The sequence below is a fragment of the Varanus komodoensis genome, unplaced genomic scaffold (genome assembly GCF_004798865.1).
Source record: "Varanus komodoensis strain SLA01 unplaced genomic scaffold, ASM479886v1 scaffold66, whole genome shotgun sequence".
NCBI classification, from domain to species: Eukaryota; Metazoa; Chordata; class Lepidosauria; order Squamata; family Varanidae; genus Varanus; species Varanus komodoensis.
The window spans coordinates 494,678-515,286 of record NW_025336296.1 but is presented as its reverse complement, the minus strand read 5'-3'; the positions used below and the strand labels follow the sequence as shown (position 1 = coordinate 515,286).

Here is a 20,609-nt window from a genome sequence, read left to right as displayed (position 1 = left end):
AGCGCTGCCTCACTTTGCCTACTGGTCGCATCTCACGCTTGCCCCAGAAGGTAAGGGCTGGGTGTGGGCAGGAGGAATCCGGGTATGTGTCAGGCCTCGAGCTTGTGTGAGTCCCTGCGCGGCAGACTGCCTCAGACGCAGCATCTGAGAGAGCGATTATCCTTCCCACGTGCCAATCAGCCGCAGTCATACCACAACTGGCTTGCTCAACACAGAAGAGAGCTTTGCCACCTACAAGCACAACCACCCACAAAAACCATCTTCCATGCTCTCTGCTCGTCGCAGTTCACTTCTGCAGAGCCGAGGGAGGACGACGCTGGGCGGAGGGGAAGAGTGGCCGAAGTTCTCCTTTTCAGCCATCGTCTCCACACCTGCTACCCATCCACATCCATTTGTGGGAACAGAAACACGCCTTTCGGGGCAGTTGAGTCAGGCACCATCCTCCCAACCTGCTCTGCTTTGGCCTGCGCCACACCTGCCTTGTTAGGTGATGCTAGGCTCCAGGATTTCTCCATCTTCTAGGAAGCCACTTGGGCCAAAGGCAAGGCTGTTTTGCCTGCACATTTAGGGTCCTTCTGCTTTAAAAGATGGTCCTCCTGCTTTAAAAAATATCTCAGAGATTTCCAGGATAGCTTAGGATGCTACCTAAGGGAGGTTTAGCCAGAAAAAGATCCAACTCCCAGCATTCTCCAGCCAGTCACTGAGAACTCTCACATTATGCCCCATGTTGACGGGGGAAGGCTGGAATTGGAGGACTTTTTCCTGTCTAAACCTGGAAAGGATCACACCCTTGGTGTGCGGTGAGAATAGCAGTAATTAAAAAAGCAATTGTAGAGTGAGGACTCCGGGGAATTCCACAATGCTGGCCTTCAATGGTGGGGATAGTTATATTTATACTCCACCTATTCCCAGTGATTGGAGTAGCTTTCCATCACAGGTAATGGAAGCTAGAAGATGGACACTGCACGCAAGGCTAGCCCAGTGTTTCAAAAATGCATTTTCAACACAGGGCAAAGGTGTCACGTGGAATTCCCTGACATCGCCAGACATGTCCATCTGGGAAATCACAGCCCTGAAAACCTGCATAGCGTGTCCCGAAGCACTGCCCTCCCAACACGTTACACAACTCCCGTCATCCTCAGCTATTGGCCGTAATAGATGGGGACAATGGAAGTTGTGGCCCAACACATCTGGACAGCTGCGGATCTGGGAGGTTTGTTCTGGCAACTCGTCCTTCTCCTTCATCCTGTCTGTATGTGCATCTCACCAACCGGGAGTGGCCAACTGGGAGGTAAGGTAGGGAGGCAGGTAAGGTAAGGTAGCTAAGATAGGGAGGCAGGTAAGGTAAGGTAGCTAAGATAGGGAGGCAGGTAAGGTAAGGTAAGGTAAGGTAAGGTAAGGTAAGGTAAGGTAGGGAAGAAACTACTGCTGTCTGCCACCTCCTCAAAGGAAAGACTTTAAAATATATGTTTCAAATAAGGAAGCTGCCCTTACGCGTCACCCATTTTTAAGTCCAGAAACCTATGTGGCATTACCTGAAAACCAAAATTACAGTTATGGTTCCACAAGTTGTCACCACCCCATATTTGCTTTTCTTCTATGGAAACCCTACAAGAGTCCATCAAGGAGAAAGGGAAAGGAGGCCTTTTATTATGAAACCAGATTTATTAAACTTGTGTACAGAATTTTTACAGCTTCATCATGTCGATTTTCAAATATGCACGTATTTACAAATATCTGACATAGTGTTATTCGTTTTCCACCTACCAATATATACAGATTTATAGGCAGGTCTGGGGAGATTCTTTAAAAAAAACTGTATCACAGATACAAATATATTAAAGCAATCACAAGAGCTTTAGTGCAATCAAGGTAAAAAAATAAAGTTTCACCTCTAATTCTCTTGATTTTATCAAGTTAGTATTGCCAGGCATAATTCACATTTAAACAGCTCTTTGAAACCTCAGGTTTTTAGGACACACACACACACCACAGCCTCAAATGGCATAACTTGAGTAGTTTACGGGAAGTACAAAGAAGGTGAGGTATACAAAAGTTTTGCAAGAGTGCAATGGCTTCCCCAATGACAAATAGGAGCTGTAGACCTTTTAAGCAAAATCAGCATTTTGAGGTTTGAATCCAGGGCTACACAGGCAAAGGTGAAGCTTTCCTCGGTAGCATACCTCCACCCAATGAACAGAACGGTCTTAAGCATGGGATATTTGTGCTTTGTCAGAAGTCAGTGGGATCCTTTGGCGCACACCAACTTGGCTTTGCAAAGCTACTAGTCCTCAAGAGTCATTGTTGGTCAGGCATGCACGCATTTGTCTGTGGCACATCAACACCCTATGGCGACAACAATGACCGCACCACCACCACCGAGCCAGCAGTCTTCTGGGTAACAAAACCTTCCCTCCGGTTGGGAAATCAGGACAGGCAAGTACTTGTTCACATGGTGAGAATGACGTTCATTACCCTATCCAGGAAGCTGAAGTTTATTCAAGTGTATGAATTAACTGCCACAAATCTGAAATACAGAAACAACCGCAGCCAGAAATGCATGATAATGGAGAAGGGGCCGGGGCAGAGAGGTTTCCAAATTAGGCCTGATGAGTCAAATTGGAAAATGTGGGTATTGTTCATTAGTTTATCAAAAGAGGAGATTGTTTTTCCATTTTTTTCTTTCGTTTTGGTACGAAGGACGATGCAACGCGCCAGAGAACAGAACCCACACAAAGAAAGTCAAACATTTCAGTGTATGTAACGAGACAGGACACATCTTTGTCTCTCAGGTTGAGCTGCTCTGCCCTTGACTACAATCTTTGGGAATCCAGGGACGGAGTGCAAAACCACCAGGAAACAAACCCAGCTGTGCTTAGCATGGAACACTGAAGGGTTGGGAAGAGCCAGTGACAGGGAGGTGTGAGTTTTAAAGCAGGTCACACTATGCTCTCGTCTTAACCAGAACTGTCCCTCTGGCCTTATGCAGGAGCGCTTTCACAGAAGGAACCAAACATGGGCCCGAGTTGCACCCAATGTTCACCTAAGACCCATTCATTCCAATGGATGCATTCCAAAGAAGCCTGATAAAGAATGCCACACATGGATCCCATGGACACAGGGGAATGCAACCATGTGGTCAGCAGAGACAACAGCCCTCCAGATGTTTTGGATATCAACTCCCATCGATTTCCCAATGGTTAGGCATCCTGGGAGTTGCAGTCCAAATATCAGAAAGGCAGCAGGCTGAGGAAGGCTGGACTAGAATGCTGAATCTGGAAGTGCTTGTCTTGGGGGAGAAAGGCAGTTAAGCAAACCTTGAAAAGACACTGCCTCCTTTCATTTCTGTATCCTATCTGGAGATGCAGGGTGGCCTGCCTTCTAAAGCCATGCAAAAATAGCAGCGCTGGCATCTCATTTGCAGGTCACACCATATGCATCGGCTTTCCTGCAGAGACGAGCCAGGAGCCGGGGGCAGGAGAGTCACCTGTGCAATCAACAGCATGCATCGTCCGTCAGCAATTCCATTTACATGTCATCTTAGGATACATACGTGAAAGGGGAGGGGGGCAGGAGGAGTCCTCGGCGGCCAAGTGAAATGAGAGATTCGAAAACAGCCGCTCACCAGAGGAACGCCAGCACCAGCTACGGGAACCTGGATCAAATGCACTCTGAACTGTGACACAGAAAAACTGCAGGCCGGAATCTCACAGCTATGCAGACATGTGCTTTGCACCGATCCATCAAGGCGTTTACAGTCCCACTCGCATTGCATGGATGTGATTTCTGCAGGCCCAAGAAGGACGTGGGGATGAAGCTGGTTCTCTCAGTGAACCCCCAGAAAAGCTGAATTGTTTCAGTGGGGCTGAACATCCTGCTGAATAACTTAAAACTACACTGCAATTTTACCACTGCGGCTGGGAGCCACTTCCAATGACAGATTTGGCATTTGTGAAATTCTCCAAATTTGATGGATCAGCCCCGAATCCTCCGTTGGCCTCCAAGTGACTACCAGTTCATTCAGATGAAAGCTCGTTTAATTTCTACTGCCCATATAGCCGGACATGCAATCTGCATCATGCACAACACTGTTAAGAGGAAGGCCAAGGCCTAAAACCAATGCAGCTCTGCTGATCACCTGAGCTGGAGAACAGTCTTCAGGCTGGATCATTTAACCAGGAAATTCAGTTCTTACAAATGCAGCAACAGCTAAATATTCCAGGTTAACCCAAAGTGATTTCAAGCTGACTGCGCAAACACAGCCAAGAAAGCCATCGAGAACTGCAGGCTGAAGGGTGCAATGCCCACAGATGCAGCGATTCAGCTAGAAATCAAATGTAAGAGCTGAGCTTTTAACAGACAATCCCACTAATTTAGCACACACCCCATCTGGCATTGGAAGAACTGTGACTTGCTCTCTTACATCACCAACAGTGCCTAAGCCAGAGGTTCTGTCATTTTATGATGTATGAGATACACAAAAGAATGCAGCTGCCTCTTTCTCCATGTGTTCCCAACTGGAGCACCAGATGAGTCTCCTGGAGCTCAACAGGGAATCCCCTGGATTAATAAGGCCATGACTTGCAATCTTTCTGTAAGTCTCCCTGGAGAGGGGAGAAACAAATGGGACCACCGCCTGAGCTCAGCGAGAGTGTGGAAAGGGAACATTTACAACACAGAAAATGAGCAACATAAACACACACACATGCTTAAGGGCTGTATGAAGTGTGAGGTCTCTTGACCCAAAGCAAAACAACAAAACAACACCAGAGTTAGCAAAAGAAGGAGCTCATATCATTGTCCTCCTGCAACTTTTCCGGAACGACTTGATCAGAGGTTCGTACGTCCTGGTCTGCATACCCGGACTCCAAGACAGCATCAAACCAAGGATGGAGCAAGATTTCTGGAGCGGTGAGTCTCTCGGAGGGCTCTCGCCTGAGCAAGCTACGGATGAGGCACCGCGCTTTGGGAGAGACATGATCAGGGATGCAGAACTGTCCGCGTCGGATTTTCGAAAAGAGGGCAGTAGGGTCCGAGTCATGGAAAGGGTAGCGTCCTACAAGGAGGGTGTACAGCATGACACCTAAGCTCCACACGTCTGCCGACTTCCCAGAATAGGTCCCCGTTGTGTTTAGGATTTCTGGACTGACATAGGCAGGACAGCCATGCTTGTCCGACAGGGCATCGTCCTCCCCTTTGATGATGTGAGTGTCTTCCAAGCTTTCTAGTCTCAGCTGCATCCTGGAGAAAACAAGAGGCCAGACATATTAGTTAGCACGCCTTGCCAGAAGGCAGCATAGAGAAATACATTTACCAAAAGTCCCAGGGAAAGTCCAAGGCAGAAGCCAAAGCGGAAGACCAAATATGAGATGGACCGACTCCATCCAGGAAATTTGCTCAGCTCTTGAATTTGCGAGAGCTGAGCAGGGCTGTCAAGGACAGGACGTTCTGAAGGACATCCACTCGTAGGGTTGCCATACTTGTAAGTCAGAGGCAAGTTGGTGGCACACAGCAACAAGAGCTCCTCCAGACTTGCCCAAATGATGCCAGCAAGAACCAAAACAGTAGTGGGAATGGAAGGGTCGGCACAGACCGTGCAGAGCTTTTACACACAGGTCATCTGTGCGCATCGTCACACAACGCAGCTCATTTGAGGACTGGTTCACATGCAGACATACAGGTTCATCTCCAGTAACTGCAGCTTTCTACACATGACTGCAGCTTTCACATACTGAACCAGGAGTCACCAAGTGACAAGAGATCAAGCAATGCACCTGGGGGAGCTGGCAAAAAGTCGACACTCTCAATTCAATGAGCCAGCTCCCGGGAAGAGCTGTGAATACTGCCCTGTCGGCTTTGGGCACATCTCGCATATGAAGCTGCGGTGCATCTCTCTGGCCAAGACTATTCCAGAGCAAGACTACAGTTGCCTGCTCCCAGGCACTTAGCGTTGTTCACAGTCCTTGAATAGCAGCAACATCTTGGAGGGGCTTACAAGGGTGAAGAAACCATGGCAGATCCAATTGCACACTACTGCTGACATAAATGACACTGCACTAGCATTGCTGACCTCTTATCGAACACCAGTTGTTTTCCAAGGAATCCCATCATGCCAGCAAATACTATTAGCGTCGCACTGCAGGCCGCTTCTGCAAGCACCACGTACATTAATGGCAGGGTCGAACAGGAGGAAGTTCATAACACCAAGCACACACACTGTTCACTGATTCCATTCACACATCCATACTTTGAAAGCCATCAATTAAGCCAAAGTCAAGCAATCCGCAGGAATGCATTTGACAGTCACCCTCAAGACTCCAGAGCTGCCCAGCCAAATTCGCAGGGCAAACATCTTGGACAGAAGCCAGCTGTGCCCGAGTGACGTCAAGATTTAACTGGCTCGTGGATCGTGGCCAAAACCCACATCCCTTTTGTTCCTGAAATAGTCATAACTTTTTAATACTGATACACAACCCCCACGCAAACTGGCCCGGCAGGTTACAGGGCTTTTCTGCAAACATCCTATTCCCAGCACCTTACGCTACTGAATGGTTGTTTTTACATTCGCCGATTAGATATTCCAGCTTGCTGCCTTTCCTACTTGATTTTACAAGCGTTGTTGGCTTGTAAAATGCATTGATTGGTTGTTGTCCTCAGGGTGACCTTCCTGTCCTAACATGAGATCCCCCCACCCACTGCCCCGACACACACTGCTTGGTTCTGTAAATGGAAAATATGACTCAATCTACCCTGACGGGGCATCCAAACTCTGCACCTGTGCTTGCTAGGCTGAAGCCTTGCCTGGCATTGCTTAACCCTCTGGTTACCAAACACAAGGCATATGACAAGCTGTGCAAGGAGGCTGCGTTTCCACCGAGTGCAATCTGCTATTTCAGCAAGAGGTTTGGTTTGTCAGAGTCGGGGAGAAGAGGCCATTGCTGTTTTTATCGGTCAAGGTGTCCTTCCTGCTCTATTAGCAATTTAAAAAAATATATGCTGGAGGAAAGGAAGAAAGGGGGAACAACTTTTTCACTACAAGCTCCAACCCAGATTTTTCCTGACATGGGGAATGATCACATATGCATGTCCATTACTTGATCACAGTGATGGAAGGGGAGAGCACCTGCTTTGCAAACAGATTCAACCCGCAGCTTCTCCAGGTGGGGCTAGGAAAACCTCCTGCCTGAAATGCCGGAGAGCTGCTGCCAGTCCGTACCAGCAGTATTGGGCTAGATGGACCAAGCGTCCAGCTCAGCAGAAGAGAACTTCCTGGGCTCCCTGCCCTGAGTGCCAAATGAATCCTTTCTGAAAATGTCTTTGCTGAGGAAATGTTGGCTCTACAGCCCCTCTGGGTGACAAAGGAAGTTCTATTTGTGATGCAGTATCATGAAAGTCACTGGAATCATTCCATAACTTTCCATAACCTTCAGCCACTGCACACAAGAAAATAAAGACTTTTCTGTCCGCCATCCTTAAATCACAAGCTGCTATTTGTTTTCACAAGAGACTCTCTCTCAATCCACTCTGCATACCAGCTTTCTCCAAGCTGGTGACAATCACAACTAGACAATCACAACTTCCGCAATTCGCCAGCCAAGTAGGATGGCGCACACCATCTGCACACACTACCTGGGGCAAATACCCCCTGGTGCCACCTCAACCCCTTCTGTTCCTTGGCAGAGCCCTGTGCTCTTCTCCCTTCCCCCCAGTTTTTATGACTGCAGCTGGTCTTAAAAAAGACAAGTCAAAATGATCCGATCACACCTGTTTGCTTTCATGCCTTGTTAAAATTTAGCCTGCTGCGCTTTCTTTAGCACAAAAGAAAAATTAGAATTATACATAAGAATGTATGTACAATTACATCAACCCAACAGTCCATCCAGCTCACAATTCAGGGCTCTCGGCCTCTCTCTATGATTTTCTCCTTCCTAACCCTGCAGTTAGGGGTGGAGTGGGGACTTCATTAAGTACAGGAAATGCGTGGAACTTGGTACCCTGGCGGTGATGGGAGATGGAACGCCACACAGCCTACCAAACCAGCTCTCTCCTGCCTCTCTTAGTCTGACCTCAAACTTCAGAATTCCCGGCTAGGCTAGTGCTTAGGAATGGATTTGCCAGTTTGCCTCGGGCTAGCTACTGTGCAGGCCCAAAAGCAGGTGAGAGAACTGAGAATCTATGCTGAGAACAACCAGCTTGTGGATGGAAAGCAGAACCCCAAGTTCTATACAGTAAGCCACTTGTCCCGAGAAGAAATCACTGGAATAAAGGATCAGCCAGTTTGAAAGTCAGGCACACTCAGACGAAGGCTGCAGTCGGCAAACAGACTCCCCACGATCCAAGGCCACGATGGCATCACTTCAGAGCAATGCCTGGATTGCAGAGCTTGACTGTGAAATTGTTTCCGTTGATGTCAAAAGCAGAACTCCCACAGAGTTCAAACAGGATGAATTTTCACACCTATTAAGGGATGCCCAGATGTCACCCAGCTATAGCTATCTTCAAGGACTGAGTTTTCCAAAATCTGCTCTAACACTTCAGTAACTTTTTCCTCTGCACTGAAAGGCACAACAACCAACAACTTCCCATAGATCAAGCAGTGCGATTCCAACCACTTTTTGGTCCAGTGTACACATGAGATCAGGGCTGGACATCTTGACAAGCCCCACAACTCCCTTTCACTCCAACACACATTCCCTTTCCAGAAATGTGGACTCACATCTAATAATATCCCACCTTCTTTTTCAAGGAACTCAGTGCAGTTTATCAAATTCCCCTCCTCTTTTCAATCTTATCCCCACAACAACAACCCTGTGAGGTAGGTTGGGCTGAGTGTCTGTGACTGGCCAAAAGTCACCCAGTTGGCTCCATGGCCAAGTGGGAACTAGAACCTAGATCTAGTCCAGTTCCATGCTTTTAACCATTACACCACTGTGGCTTTCATCCATTATGTTTTCCCAGGCACTAACCACCTCAAGCCAAGATTAGTGTTAATCATGGTTAATGTTAACCACAGTTCCTGTTACTGGGATCGAAACTGACACCCTGTGAGTGCTGGAACTGCCGTGAGTAATGAAATGGCAAGCACACAGATGGTTCGTGGCACATGCTGCAGGTCATAACAACACCCACTCAGCTCCACCATCCTACTGATTGCACGCCCTGTATGGGTTTCAGACAGGCTTCCCTTGCCTACCCTTTCCTCTGGTTTCTCTTTCCCCAGCCTCCATCAATGCCAGGTTCCTAACAATATTCTTGTTCAGTGGTGCCCAAATATTAGTCCCTCAAACAGATGACACTTAGGGTTGGGTGCCAGACAGCAAACTGCATAATCAGACGGAAGCCACACAGGTAGAGTGCAATCCACAAACCAGTTATGCTACTCTTCTTGTCCTAGAGTGGATTAACCCTCCCGTCCAATTCAAGAGAGGGGAAGAGTTTCAGAGTTAAAACGATCCCGCCCCAGCCCAGGGGTGGGACTCCATTCATTTAAACCCAAGGATTTCCCCTGATAATCTAGCTTTCAATCCTTTTCCATCTTAAACTTCTTTATGTCCAAGTACAGAACCAAAATGAGCCACTTGTATGTAGCAACCAGCTTATATATGAGTATCAGAAAAAATACACAAATCCACGGCTTGTAAACTTGTGGCAAAGCAGAAGCACAGACCTTTTTGCCTACAGTACCTTCTGCAAATTAAACACACAGAAATGCCCCTAAAGGTGTAATAATTCTATGCACATGTAGACAGAAAAAAGTCCTAAATCTCCCATCCTGGCTGGGGCATCTTGAAGATGCAGGCTCTTTTTTCTTCCTAAATACATACAGGGGGATTCCTGGACTGGCTTAAAGAGGCCTGTGTAAAGTTAGAAGTCCCCAGACTTGCCTTTTAGCAGCCTAGATGTTTTCTAAGGAAGAAGGGAAGGAAGCGATAATCATGGACTTCCCGTAGAGAAGGTAGCCCAAGGAGAATATCCGGCAAGGGACCAAGCTCCAAAGAATTGCCCAGTTAGTTCAGTGTACCCCAGGAAGGCTTTGGACACAGACGAAGGAGGACTGTCAAAGCAGCTTGTATATGACATGGGCATTGCTCAAGTCAAATGTCCCACCAGAAACATGGACATTCTTGCAAATAGTCAACAGATAATGCAGCTATTACAATAGAGTGGAGAACACACTGGGTCTTGAACCAGGAAATCCCAAGTTCAAATCTCGTGCTGGCTGTAAACACAGCAGGCTTCCATACATCCTTCCACCCACCCACCTGCAATTGTACTTCTGATGTCAGAGTGCAGGGGTGCCGAGGGATTACTGCAATGTGTGTGCGCGCAGAACGCGTGTTAGCCAAGTATTATTTGACCTGTGCAGACCGGGATAAACAACAAGCATGATGCAAACTCAATTTACACCGCAACCAGCATTCCCTAATGGTCCACACTTGAGGTCTGTTGCTTTTTCTCTTTTAAAGGGGCATGTCTGCCAGCACAGATCACTGGTATCGAATGGACACGGCCGGTGAGGACAAGCGCAGTTCATGCCCCAGATCTGGCCTAGAAGCCACAAGGCTGGGGAAGGCAGTTTTTGGCTAAAACTCCCAGGATTCCTGGCCACTGTCCATGCTGGCTTCCCATGAAGGGCACTGAAGTCCAAAAGAATGGGAAGGCAGCAGGTTGAGGGAAGTCTGTTAGTGATTCTCTCTTCCCACCCCCACTTCAAAGCAGAGAAAAAATGCACCCCCTGCTCACCTTTCCTCACTGGAAAACACGAACTTCCTGAGTTTGAGGTCGCCCAGTACGATGGCTGACTGGTGGCAATGAGCTACCGCAGAGACGATCTGCTTGAAGAGCCGGGCAGCCTCTTGCTCGGGCAGACGCTTACAGCTCCTGACGTAGGAATGCATGTTGCCAAAGTCCCTGTCGAAGAAGACGTAGGCCTTGGTGTCCCCGAGAATCACTTCCGCAATGCCAGTGATGTTCCTGTGGGATGGCAGCTGGATGTACGGCCGGATTTTGTCCTGGTAGTGTTGCAGGGGGAAGACCTGGAGAGGGGGCCAAAGGAAGGAGAGTCAGGATTGAACCGAAGGGTTTTACAGCAGGGGGGGAAGTGGCAGAAACGGCCCAGAAAGGCTGAGTGCTGACAAACAGGTTTAAATTAAGTCATCCAATGTGTGAAGGGACTGGGATGCAGGAGATCCAGGTTGTAGTCCTCACTCAGTCATGACGCTCTCTGGGCCAGATCACTGACTCTCAGCCTAACCTGCCTCACAGGGTTGTTGTTGGGAGGATAAAACGGAGAGGAAAGAGCCCTGCAAGCTGCTTTGGGTTCCTTGTAAGAGGAAGAAAGGCAGCGTAAAAACGTAATGTGATGATGATCTTATGCATCCTCATACAGAAGTAAGGCTCATCTATTAAAAATACAACCCAGGTAAGTGGGGACACACTTCAAGGAAGGAGAACTAAAGCTGCAGCAAAAGAGTACGATTCTAGTTGAACAGGGGCAAATCACGTTAAGAAAGATCACACACTTTCTGAATAGCGCCTTTTGAAAAAGCAAACAGAATTATATTTCCATGCACCGTATTCCATGCACCGTATGGAGCAGGTGCATGGAAAATAGCAAACCTATCAGCAGCTGTGAGCCAGAAAAGCTGCAGTGAACTTACACAGCTAGGAGCAGCAGGCTGAGAAATCAGAAAGGTCTTCATGCCCGGATTGTGACCGACCAGAGCTGGCTTCCCAGACCTGGTACTTCCAAGATGTTTTACACTGTAATTCCCAGGATTTCTGAGCACTGACCATGTCAGCAAGGGCTGATAGGAGTTGAAATTCAAGGCAACGGGGGGGGGGGGGGGCACCAGGCACGGGATGGCAGAACCAGAGCCATCAATCAGCTACTGATGGAATCGGAATGTTGAACTAATCAGACTTTGGCCTAATCCAGCAAAGCAAGTCTCAAGGGCAACATTATAGTTTCTCATTATATTTTCATTGCTGTCACATCAACAACACGCCCTTTTGTTCTATGTCAGCCTCACATTTCTGGCAGCCCCTAGTTTCACATTCACCAATTATTATACCAAGAGAGACTCCCACTGCATCCTCAGCTGAGGATGATGGGAGCTGAAATGGATCAAAACTGGCAGGCATAGGATTGGGGAAGCCTAGCCTCAACAGAGCTGGGGGGGGCTCACCCTCTAAGCCCCCCCCCACCCCAGAAATGCATTGCCGGAGTGTTGCATAAAAGACGGTTGCAAAGTCCCTGCCAGCACCTGGTTAATACTTCACTCCACTAGAATACAGCAGGAAAAGGCAGCGAGAAATCATAAAGCGTTCACCTTCCGAATGATCTAAGGTGATGATTCAGACAAAGGTGCTAGTGATGACACTGGGATTTCAGGGCATGCCAACCCTCCCAGCCAAGGAAGAAGAGGCTTAAAGCCTCCAAAGTTTTATTCACAGGTATTTTGCAAGACTGCAGTCATGCTCCACCAGGCTGTCTGCTTGGTTACTCACATCTGGGGCCTGACTGGAAACGGCCACCTACAGACCCTGTCATGCTTCCCATTCATCCAACAGGGCAACACTCACACAGAGGAAAACATATGGCAACTCTTCTCCCTTTTCCTCCCCCACTGACACACCAACACGTATGCATTCTACCTCTCTCCTTTCAGGTTGTGACTGTCCTTTTAATGCCTCCACTGAGAAGCAGCCTTGCAAAAATAGGGCCTACGTAAGTTACTAGGTCACCGCCACAGCAAAAGCAAACTAGTCTTCACCAGTCATTTGGAAGTACATTGGTGGCCTAGAAAAACTATTTCAATAGAGTGAATCTTCCCAGGAAGAGAGAAGGTTGGTTCTCACCACAAGTGACCATATGTAGGGTCACATGCAAGCTTGAATTCAAGATCCATACAGCCCTCTCTCTCAAGGGAAAGGTCCCAGTTTGTCTAGATTTGCTGGAAGTAAACAAATGCAGAGCCAGCAAGTAACTACTGACATGGGCATGTAATATGTTAATCTATCTTCCGCATAACCTCTCATTTCCCAACCCTACTGTAACTAAACCTAAATAAGTCTAACTAGAAAACCTATTTTCCTTCCTCATTTACCCTCTATCACTTTCCCGCTCCTACATCTCTTGCCTATCCAGAGTTTAATTTTAGACTGTATGCTCATGGGGGGGGGGTCGTTTTTTGTAAAGGACACAGTACCCTGGCCGCCCTTGCCATCACAAACAACCATAAACCCCTACACTTGAAGAAAGAGAACCGTGCATTTCAAGAGATGGCCTCCATCAGTCGTCAAACTGGCACCTTCCAGATGTTTGGGGTTACTGATCCCAGTTCTTTACCATAGAACATGATGGGAGTTGTAGGCCTTATTTTCTGTATTGCACCTTGAGCTGCTCCCCCTGCCCCAAAGGAGGATCCTCTCACAAGCTCCAGGTTCCGTATCTACTAAGTGCTGCAATCCATGATTTACTCCAGTTGACATTAATGGGTCCCCTGCAGCAGAGCAAAGCCAGGATTGCAGTCAAGGGTTCCGGAACAGGTCACGAGGAGGGCTGCAGCCAGCAGGGGGCAGCAGTCATCCCAAAGAGACAGGAGGCAAGTCAGGGACAAGTATGTGTGCGTGTTTTATTTAAAGAGCTGAGGACACCTCATGGAAAACTTGGAAAGCTATGTCAGTCGCAGCCAATTCCTACTTGCGTACTATATTCTGCAGGAGGGGAGCGGAAAACAGAGGAGGATGACGGACGAGAAACTTAACCCCTTTGTTAACCGGGGAGCTTTCCAGATGGATTTAAAAACAAAAACACTAAAATTCGAGCCTGGTTTCTTTAGGCGCCTGCTCCTCGTGTGTCGGCCAAAGAAACACGATCTTCTTTTACAAGCCTAAGGTTGCAACTTCTGCCGGCTCAGCAGAACCATGCCTCAACGAGGTTAAGAAATACTCTTCCAACCCACACGCATGCTTTGCAGCCTTTTTCTGGGGATCAACATTAACTTAATCCAGTGGTCACAATCCAGATCCCCTTCGCAAGCCGAACGTGTTTGCAAAGCACGAAGCCCCAATTCAGTACAGAGTCTTGCTCCTAAATCACTGGAATTTGCAGCCTTTTGAATCAGCTGCACTCAAAAAGTGTAGACGCTTTGGAGATTGGTTGCGGCCCGTGACGGACAAATCCCTGGGACACGTTCTTGCACCTCCCCAGAACCAACCCCGCACGAGGGTCCCGATCCATGCAACCGTTAAGCCGGAGGAAGAGACACAGAAAGACCTGGCTGCGTCATTTAATTCTGAATCATGAGCCAGGAAGCTCTGAGCAACCGATTCGGCTACGATCTAAATGCCGGATATTCGAGCTGCTAATTACTCACGCTTTACACAAGGTAGAGAAGTTCCACTTAAGTTTAAGAAAGGAAGCTTTCTTCCGAGCGTAAGCGCCACAGCGTCTGGGACCTAAGGCCGCCAACCCGACCCTCCCAGACGCAAATCAGGCTCTCCCGTTAATTCAATTCTCAGCGGCTTAAGTGGCTCGGGGATCGCAGGGACCGCGGGCGCCCGCCGAAAAGCCCCACCGCGCAGCAGCAGCTCTCCCTGTGGCGCTTACCTTGCAGCGCAGCTCCCGGCCCGTGTTAATGTCGAGCGCCCGAGAAACGTGCTCCCTGTCGGGCAAGGGCAACAAAAGATAGCCGGCGATGAGGCTGGGCCCCTGCGCGCTGCTAGCGCCGGGGCTGGACGCCGAGCCGGCTCCGGGGGCCGGAGAGACGAGGGCGCAGGGCGAGCCCGGCGCGCTGAGGCAGTCCTGGGGCGCCGCGCTCGAGCAATCGACGGCGAGGCGGGCGCACTTGGCGGCGGAGGGCGCTTCCTCGGCGCCGGGGCCGTCGTGCACCAGGAAGCGCTTGGAAGGGGCGCCCCGGCAGCGAGGGCCGCCGGCGGCTCCCGGCGGGTGCAGGAGCGCGGCGGGGCTGCGGGGCTCGAGCTGGCGGCTCATGGAGCTGGGAGAAAGGCGGGCGAGCAAGTGCGATCTCGGGCTCGCGGCGCGCACGAAGCCGGACGGGCGCCGGCTCGGGAACAACGGCAGGCGGTGGCCAAGCGGCTCTGCCTTTGTTCTTTGCCGGCGGATTCACGCGGCGGCGGCGGCGGCCTCCTCCGCGGCGGCGCTTAGAGGTAACCTCCAGGGAAGGCGGGCGAGGGTTGTGCAATGCCGTCCAGGCTAGCGCGCATCCCCCCGCGCCTCTCGACGAAGAGCGCCGGCCCGCAGCTGCAAGCGCCCAGCTCCGCGCTCACCATCTGCCGGCGCTCCGGCCAAACTCCCGGGAGCACACCGAAGTTCCCCGTGACGCAAGGGGAAGTGGGCGGGCGGCGCGGGCCGAGGCGCTCGCTCATTGGCGGCGGTCACCCCATTCAGAAGTGGCTCGGGCGAGGGAGCGCGTGCGCGGGGCGCTCGCCTTGGAACGGCGCTTGTGCCGGGGGCGCTTCGGATGCGTTGGCAGCCCCGCGCAGCTGCTGGATGCTTGGGATAATTAAAGAAAGCCGCTTTCCCCATATGTATGAATTTGAACGCTGCCTTTCTTCCTGCAGGGAACCCCAGGCGGCTTGCTTGCTTATTTATTTATTTATTTATTTATTTATTTATTTATTTGGGGTATTTTTAGGCCGTCCAATCGCACTGAGTCTCTGGAAGGCTCAGCAAAATCAATAAATACAACAATAAAAATATAAATGCCATCATTTATTATAAAATCTGCTTCATCTCCGGGTTATCTTCACAACAACCCTGCCAAGTAGGGTAAGCCGAAAGTCTGTGTCTGGCTCAAAGTCATCCAGGGGGGCTCGAACCCGGATCTCCTGAGTCCTAGTCTATCACTCACACTACAGTGCTTCTTACTGATGGCCTCCAGGTGTGCTGAACTACAAAACCCATCATGCTTTCCCCACAGAGGTGGCAGGAAATATATAAGAATGGTGTACAGGTGTTAGGAGAAGCAAAAAACATTTCCTGGAAGGTGGAGAAAGTTTTGTCCCACAGCTCAGGTTTCTGAAAAAGAAATTTCAGTAGAGTTTATTTTGGTACTCCCCTCCAAAACAGCTTCTCCCTCTGACTTAAGGCCTATTCATGAAATGTGCTAGTGAGCCCACACCGAATCTGGTCCTGTTTTTAATTTCCAGTTTAGATTCACTCATAATGTATATCCCTAAGCTGCCGTGTCCTCTGAGTGCATTAGACTACAACTCCCATCACTCCACCCCACAGGGTCATTGGGAACAGGAGCCTGGAGCTGATGAACCTTGAGGCGATCTGGCTAGGCTCCCTTCCCATCTGTTTCTGCAGCTATAGAAAAAAAAAACAGAAGAACAGTAAGGAAATGCAGAAGATGGCCATGTGGTCCCCCACCCCGTACGATTCCATGCATGCAGCCGGGCAATGGCCAACGGTTCAGTTTGAACTGGCCCTTGTGGCCAAAGTCCAGGGCTCCTGGGGCCCACAGGTGAGGCCAAATGTCCACCACGTCGCAAACAGGTCCACTGTCAGGGACTGGACTAGGGCAGGCACAGCTTAGCAGCAGTTGGCGCATCCAAACAGGCAATTTCCATTTGTCGCTCTAACATATTGGGAATGTAGAAGCCGGGATGAACCTACGGTCTAGCAGGCGAGAGGAAGAAAAAGCTCACTTGTATGGTTCACCACTGAAGGATCCCATTGGGCCACTAAAGCTGCTTCCCGCCTGCCCCAGCCAGATGTAGGACAGGCTTCCGCCTGAGCATGCATAGGATCGCAGCCTAAGCGCAAGCTGTTTATTTACCCAGTTGCGCCGCTGGCGACGGTGCCGCCTGGAAGCTCCCTGCAAGAACCGCTGTCGGCTGTGCACGTGTGCCTGGCCTCTTGTGCAGGCCCACATGCTTGGCCAGCGCATTCAGCAGGCCACGGGCTTGGGCAAGACACGACGTGGGCAAAAAATGGGTCGGTGGCAAGTCCTGGGCACCCCGCTTGCATGTGTGCAGTTGTGTGTGCTGCAGCTCTGCCTGGATGCAGCACGGTGGGTCTGCATTGCTAAAGTGCATTCAAAAGCGGTCGCTGCAGCCTTGCGATGTATCCCCCGTGCCGCTTGCCGAGGGCAGAGCATCGTTTAGATGCTTCTCTTGCTTGTGACGCAGGTTGCTGCAGAAAACTCTTGCACGGCACGTAGGAGAGCAGCAGGCGTGCGACACTGCAGAGTTGGGTCGAGGGGGTTGTTTTGTTGGTACCGGTGGGTCTGCATGGCCTGAGGCACTCCAAGCCATGTGGGTTGCTTTAGCTGGGCAGGTTGCTTGCTGTGCACGCCTGGTTTACAGAGACTGGTTTTTCAAGGGGTGCAGAACGCCAAAGACTGGAAAGGACCGTTAAGAGACAGCAAGAAAACCCTCTTGAAATATCTCCAGGGATGCTGTGAGACCAGGGCTCATGGGGCTAAAGCACTTCACCAGGGTCCCCTTTTCCAGAGTCACAGCATAGGGGAGAGTTAACCCACCTGCAATGCCCCTTGGAAATTGTCCTCTGCATGGCAATTAAGCTGCGTGGGAGAAAACCTTCCATTGTCACCAGTGGGCCCATACTCGGGGCGCTGGGAAAATGATCCTGATGAAACTCTGGGGAAAGAGAGGGAAGGAGACTGGGAACCCTGTGGGAAGTGGTATAAGCAGTTGGCGGTGACCACTTCCTCTCGCTGGCATGCTTCTTTTCCGCCTCAGGCACACGCTTGTGTCCCCCGAGAGGCAGCTGGTGCTGTTCTTTCTAAGCCAGCTGTGAGGGGGGTCAGGCGCTTGGCCTTCTGAGTCCCAGCTTTGAAGTTGTCCTCTGAATCATCCTCCCGCATCCCCAGGCAACTTCAGGAGCCTGCAGGATTGCATCCGTAGTGTATTTTGTTATATGGAGTCATGCTTTGAATGTTCTTTATGTGGCGTGTTTTATATAAGTTGCTAGCCACCACAGGCAATTTGTTGGGAAAGGCAGAATCTTAACAAACAAAAACCCTGAGATGATCCTTGAATCATTCAGAACTGAATGATTTGCAAACCACCCAGAATTGCTAACATGAGCGAGGCAGTTGGACCCAATCCATCTCAACTCGAGAGGGCTCAGCCAGCCATAGCCAGCACAGGAAGAAGCAAAAACACAACCTCCTTTGTTTATCGGTACACGCACACACCATCTTCTGCCGCGTTGAGGCTTGGATAGCGAGCGATCGGCAGGGCGAATCATCTGCTCGGCTGCAAGTTCAGTTAGCACAGCTGCGATGGCGCAATCCGGCAGTGCCATCTGGCAGCACTGGAGGCAGGTTTACTGCTTGAGGTCACCCTGGCAGGATCTGCACTTCACAAATACAGGTATCCGTAGAGATCTCGAAAAGAATAAATTAACCACACAGCAATGACCTGCATGCCATCAGCTACTTTCAGTGTATTTTAAGAAGCACATGAAACTCCTTGTGCTTGATGACTCATAACATATCGGTCCCATTAAGCCTCTGAACATAAAAGCTCTGTGTAGTTCAAGAGGGATATCCCAGGAGTTCCATTTGCTGCTTTCCTGCATGACGGGGGGGAAGGGGGGTCTGCAAATGATAAGCCCACAACTCAAGATGCAGTATTCAGAGGCAGGAGCCCTTCTTCCTCCTAACTCAGCAACTGCATTTTTAAAAGCACACAAGTGACGTTAGGCTCTCGATTTCACTGGTAATCCTGCCTCTGGAGTGGAAGACTTCAGGCTGCAGACTGGGGGCCACACTGTTAATTGCTATTTAATATAATGAAGTATCTGTGCACAGAATATTGCATGCATCAGGAAGGGCTGCATCCGTACCTTCTTCCTGACATACTTGCGCTCTATGTGTGTGGATTACAAACAAAATACATCAAATGTCCATTTCTCTGTTCCCAGCTGTTGGATGAAACGGTAGAGGCCTCAGGCAAGTCTGCCACCTCAGTGAGTTCTAGCCCCTTGGGTGTGGTAGCTATGCCAGCCAGTCATAGGTACCACACCCTTCCAATAACACTTTTGTTATAGATGCATAAGTTGGCTAGGTTTCACCCTGCAATCTCTCTTGCAGTGCTGTAGCCTGGTGTGGGACCTCCTTCACCTGAAGGGCTGAAATCAATTTTGGAAAAGTGCCAGAGTGCATTCCAGGGGTAGGTGGGGCTGCAGGGCAAAGGGACAGGCCAAAATACCGTATTTTAACCTACAGCTTTTTATACTAAGCTGGATTATGGCAATGGAATTACACCCAGTGGGCAAATTCCATTTCCAAGGAGCTTCCCAGGGCCACATGCCAGTGGTGCACAGGGCCAAAGGCAAATTGTGAGGATATTTTGTTTAAAGCTTTCATGCAAGGGGTCCTCAAACTTTTTCAGGAGGGAGCCAGTTGAAAGGCAGTGGCTACATGCGTGGGCCCGTGAGGAGGGGGGGGCCTGGGCGTGCAGGCCGGTGAGGAGGGGGGTGAGGCGTCAGGTGCGCGCGAGGTGGTGTTGGGCGGGTGCAGTGGCGGCTCGCTCGCTCGCTCATCTCCCAGCGAGTCCAAAACCATCTCCGAGAGAGAACGCCACCGCCTCCGGCCCGTGCTGCAAGACAGCAGTGAGCACATGAGCGCCTGCGCAGGGGAGGCAGGCAGCAGCTTCCTCACTTGGAGATGGTTTTGAACTCGCTGGGAGATCTCCCAACGAGTCCAAAACCATCTCCAAGTGAGCAAGCCACCACCTCCTGCCAGCGTGGCGAGCCCACACACGGGCAGGGGGCGGCGGCACAGGCCAGATGAATGGGCACGGCAGGCCGAATCCATCCCACGAGCCGTAGTTTGAGGACCCATGTTTTATGCCTTAGGAGAGGCATTCCAGCCTCTCAGAATGGGAAGGGAACTGAATTAATGCTGGGAAATCACCCCGCAATCGATGGGAAGAGAAAGGGGGTGTGTCTAGGGGAGAGGGTGTGGCCATCTAGGAATCGCAACAGGCCTACTGGGATCCTCCGTGGGATGGATTCAATAGCCCATCATGCACCGAGTGGCAGCTCAGCATTTTTAAACATTCCTGTCTGAAGAAGGCATTTTCTTGTGTCCCCAAACAGTCCCAGCCTTAAAGGGCATTTTTGGAGATGTCAACTGGAAAGACAGCAAGTCCCCTTTCGGGGGGGCACAGTGCCATTTACTTCTACAACAGGTTACAGTCTGCTCAGCTGATAACACGGTGTAGGCAGATCCTGTCACAGCTTTGCATTATTTTACAGTCGCTATTTGTCACCACACCGAACGAACGCTTTGTTGAGTTTGACCTCAGAGCAACCCAGTGAGTAATCCACAACTCCTATTCATATTTTTATAGCACTAACTGTGCTAGGGTGGAGAGCTTATGCACAGAAATCTGAATGCATCACCTTGCCTTGCCTGCTTTGTATCAGGGAAACCCAGGCAGTTGGCAGTTTTTTCTCCCCAAAACAGACAGAACCTGCTCAGTCATGATGGCTAAATGAAATGTCCATGATCGGGGGCAGTATACCCCTGAAGACCAGGTGCTACAATGGGCTATTGCCATTCAACCCTGCTTGTAATCTTCCCAGAGGCATCTGGGGGTTC

General features: G+C 50.0%; 1 protein-coding gene across 1 annotated transcript; it reads right to left on the bottom strand.

The window, feature by feature from the left end:
* Nucleotides 1–1,645: 1,645 nt before the first annotated feature.
* TRIB1 (tribbles pseudokinase 1) lies at nt 1,646–15,281 on the bottom strand. Its single transcript, XM_044450418.1, has 3 exons — nt 14,615–15,281; nt 10,744–11,036; nt 1,646–5,241 (listed from the first exon to the last, which is right to left on the bottom strand). The coding sequence occupies exons 1-3, from the start codon at nt 14,996–14,998 to the stop codon at nt 4,773–4,775; spliced, it is 1,146 nt and encodes a 381-aa protein (XP_044306353.1). The 5' UTR covers nt 14,999–15,281; the 3' UTR covers nt 1,646–4,772.
* Nucleotides 15,282–20,609: the final 5,328 nt, after the last annotated feature.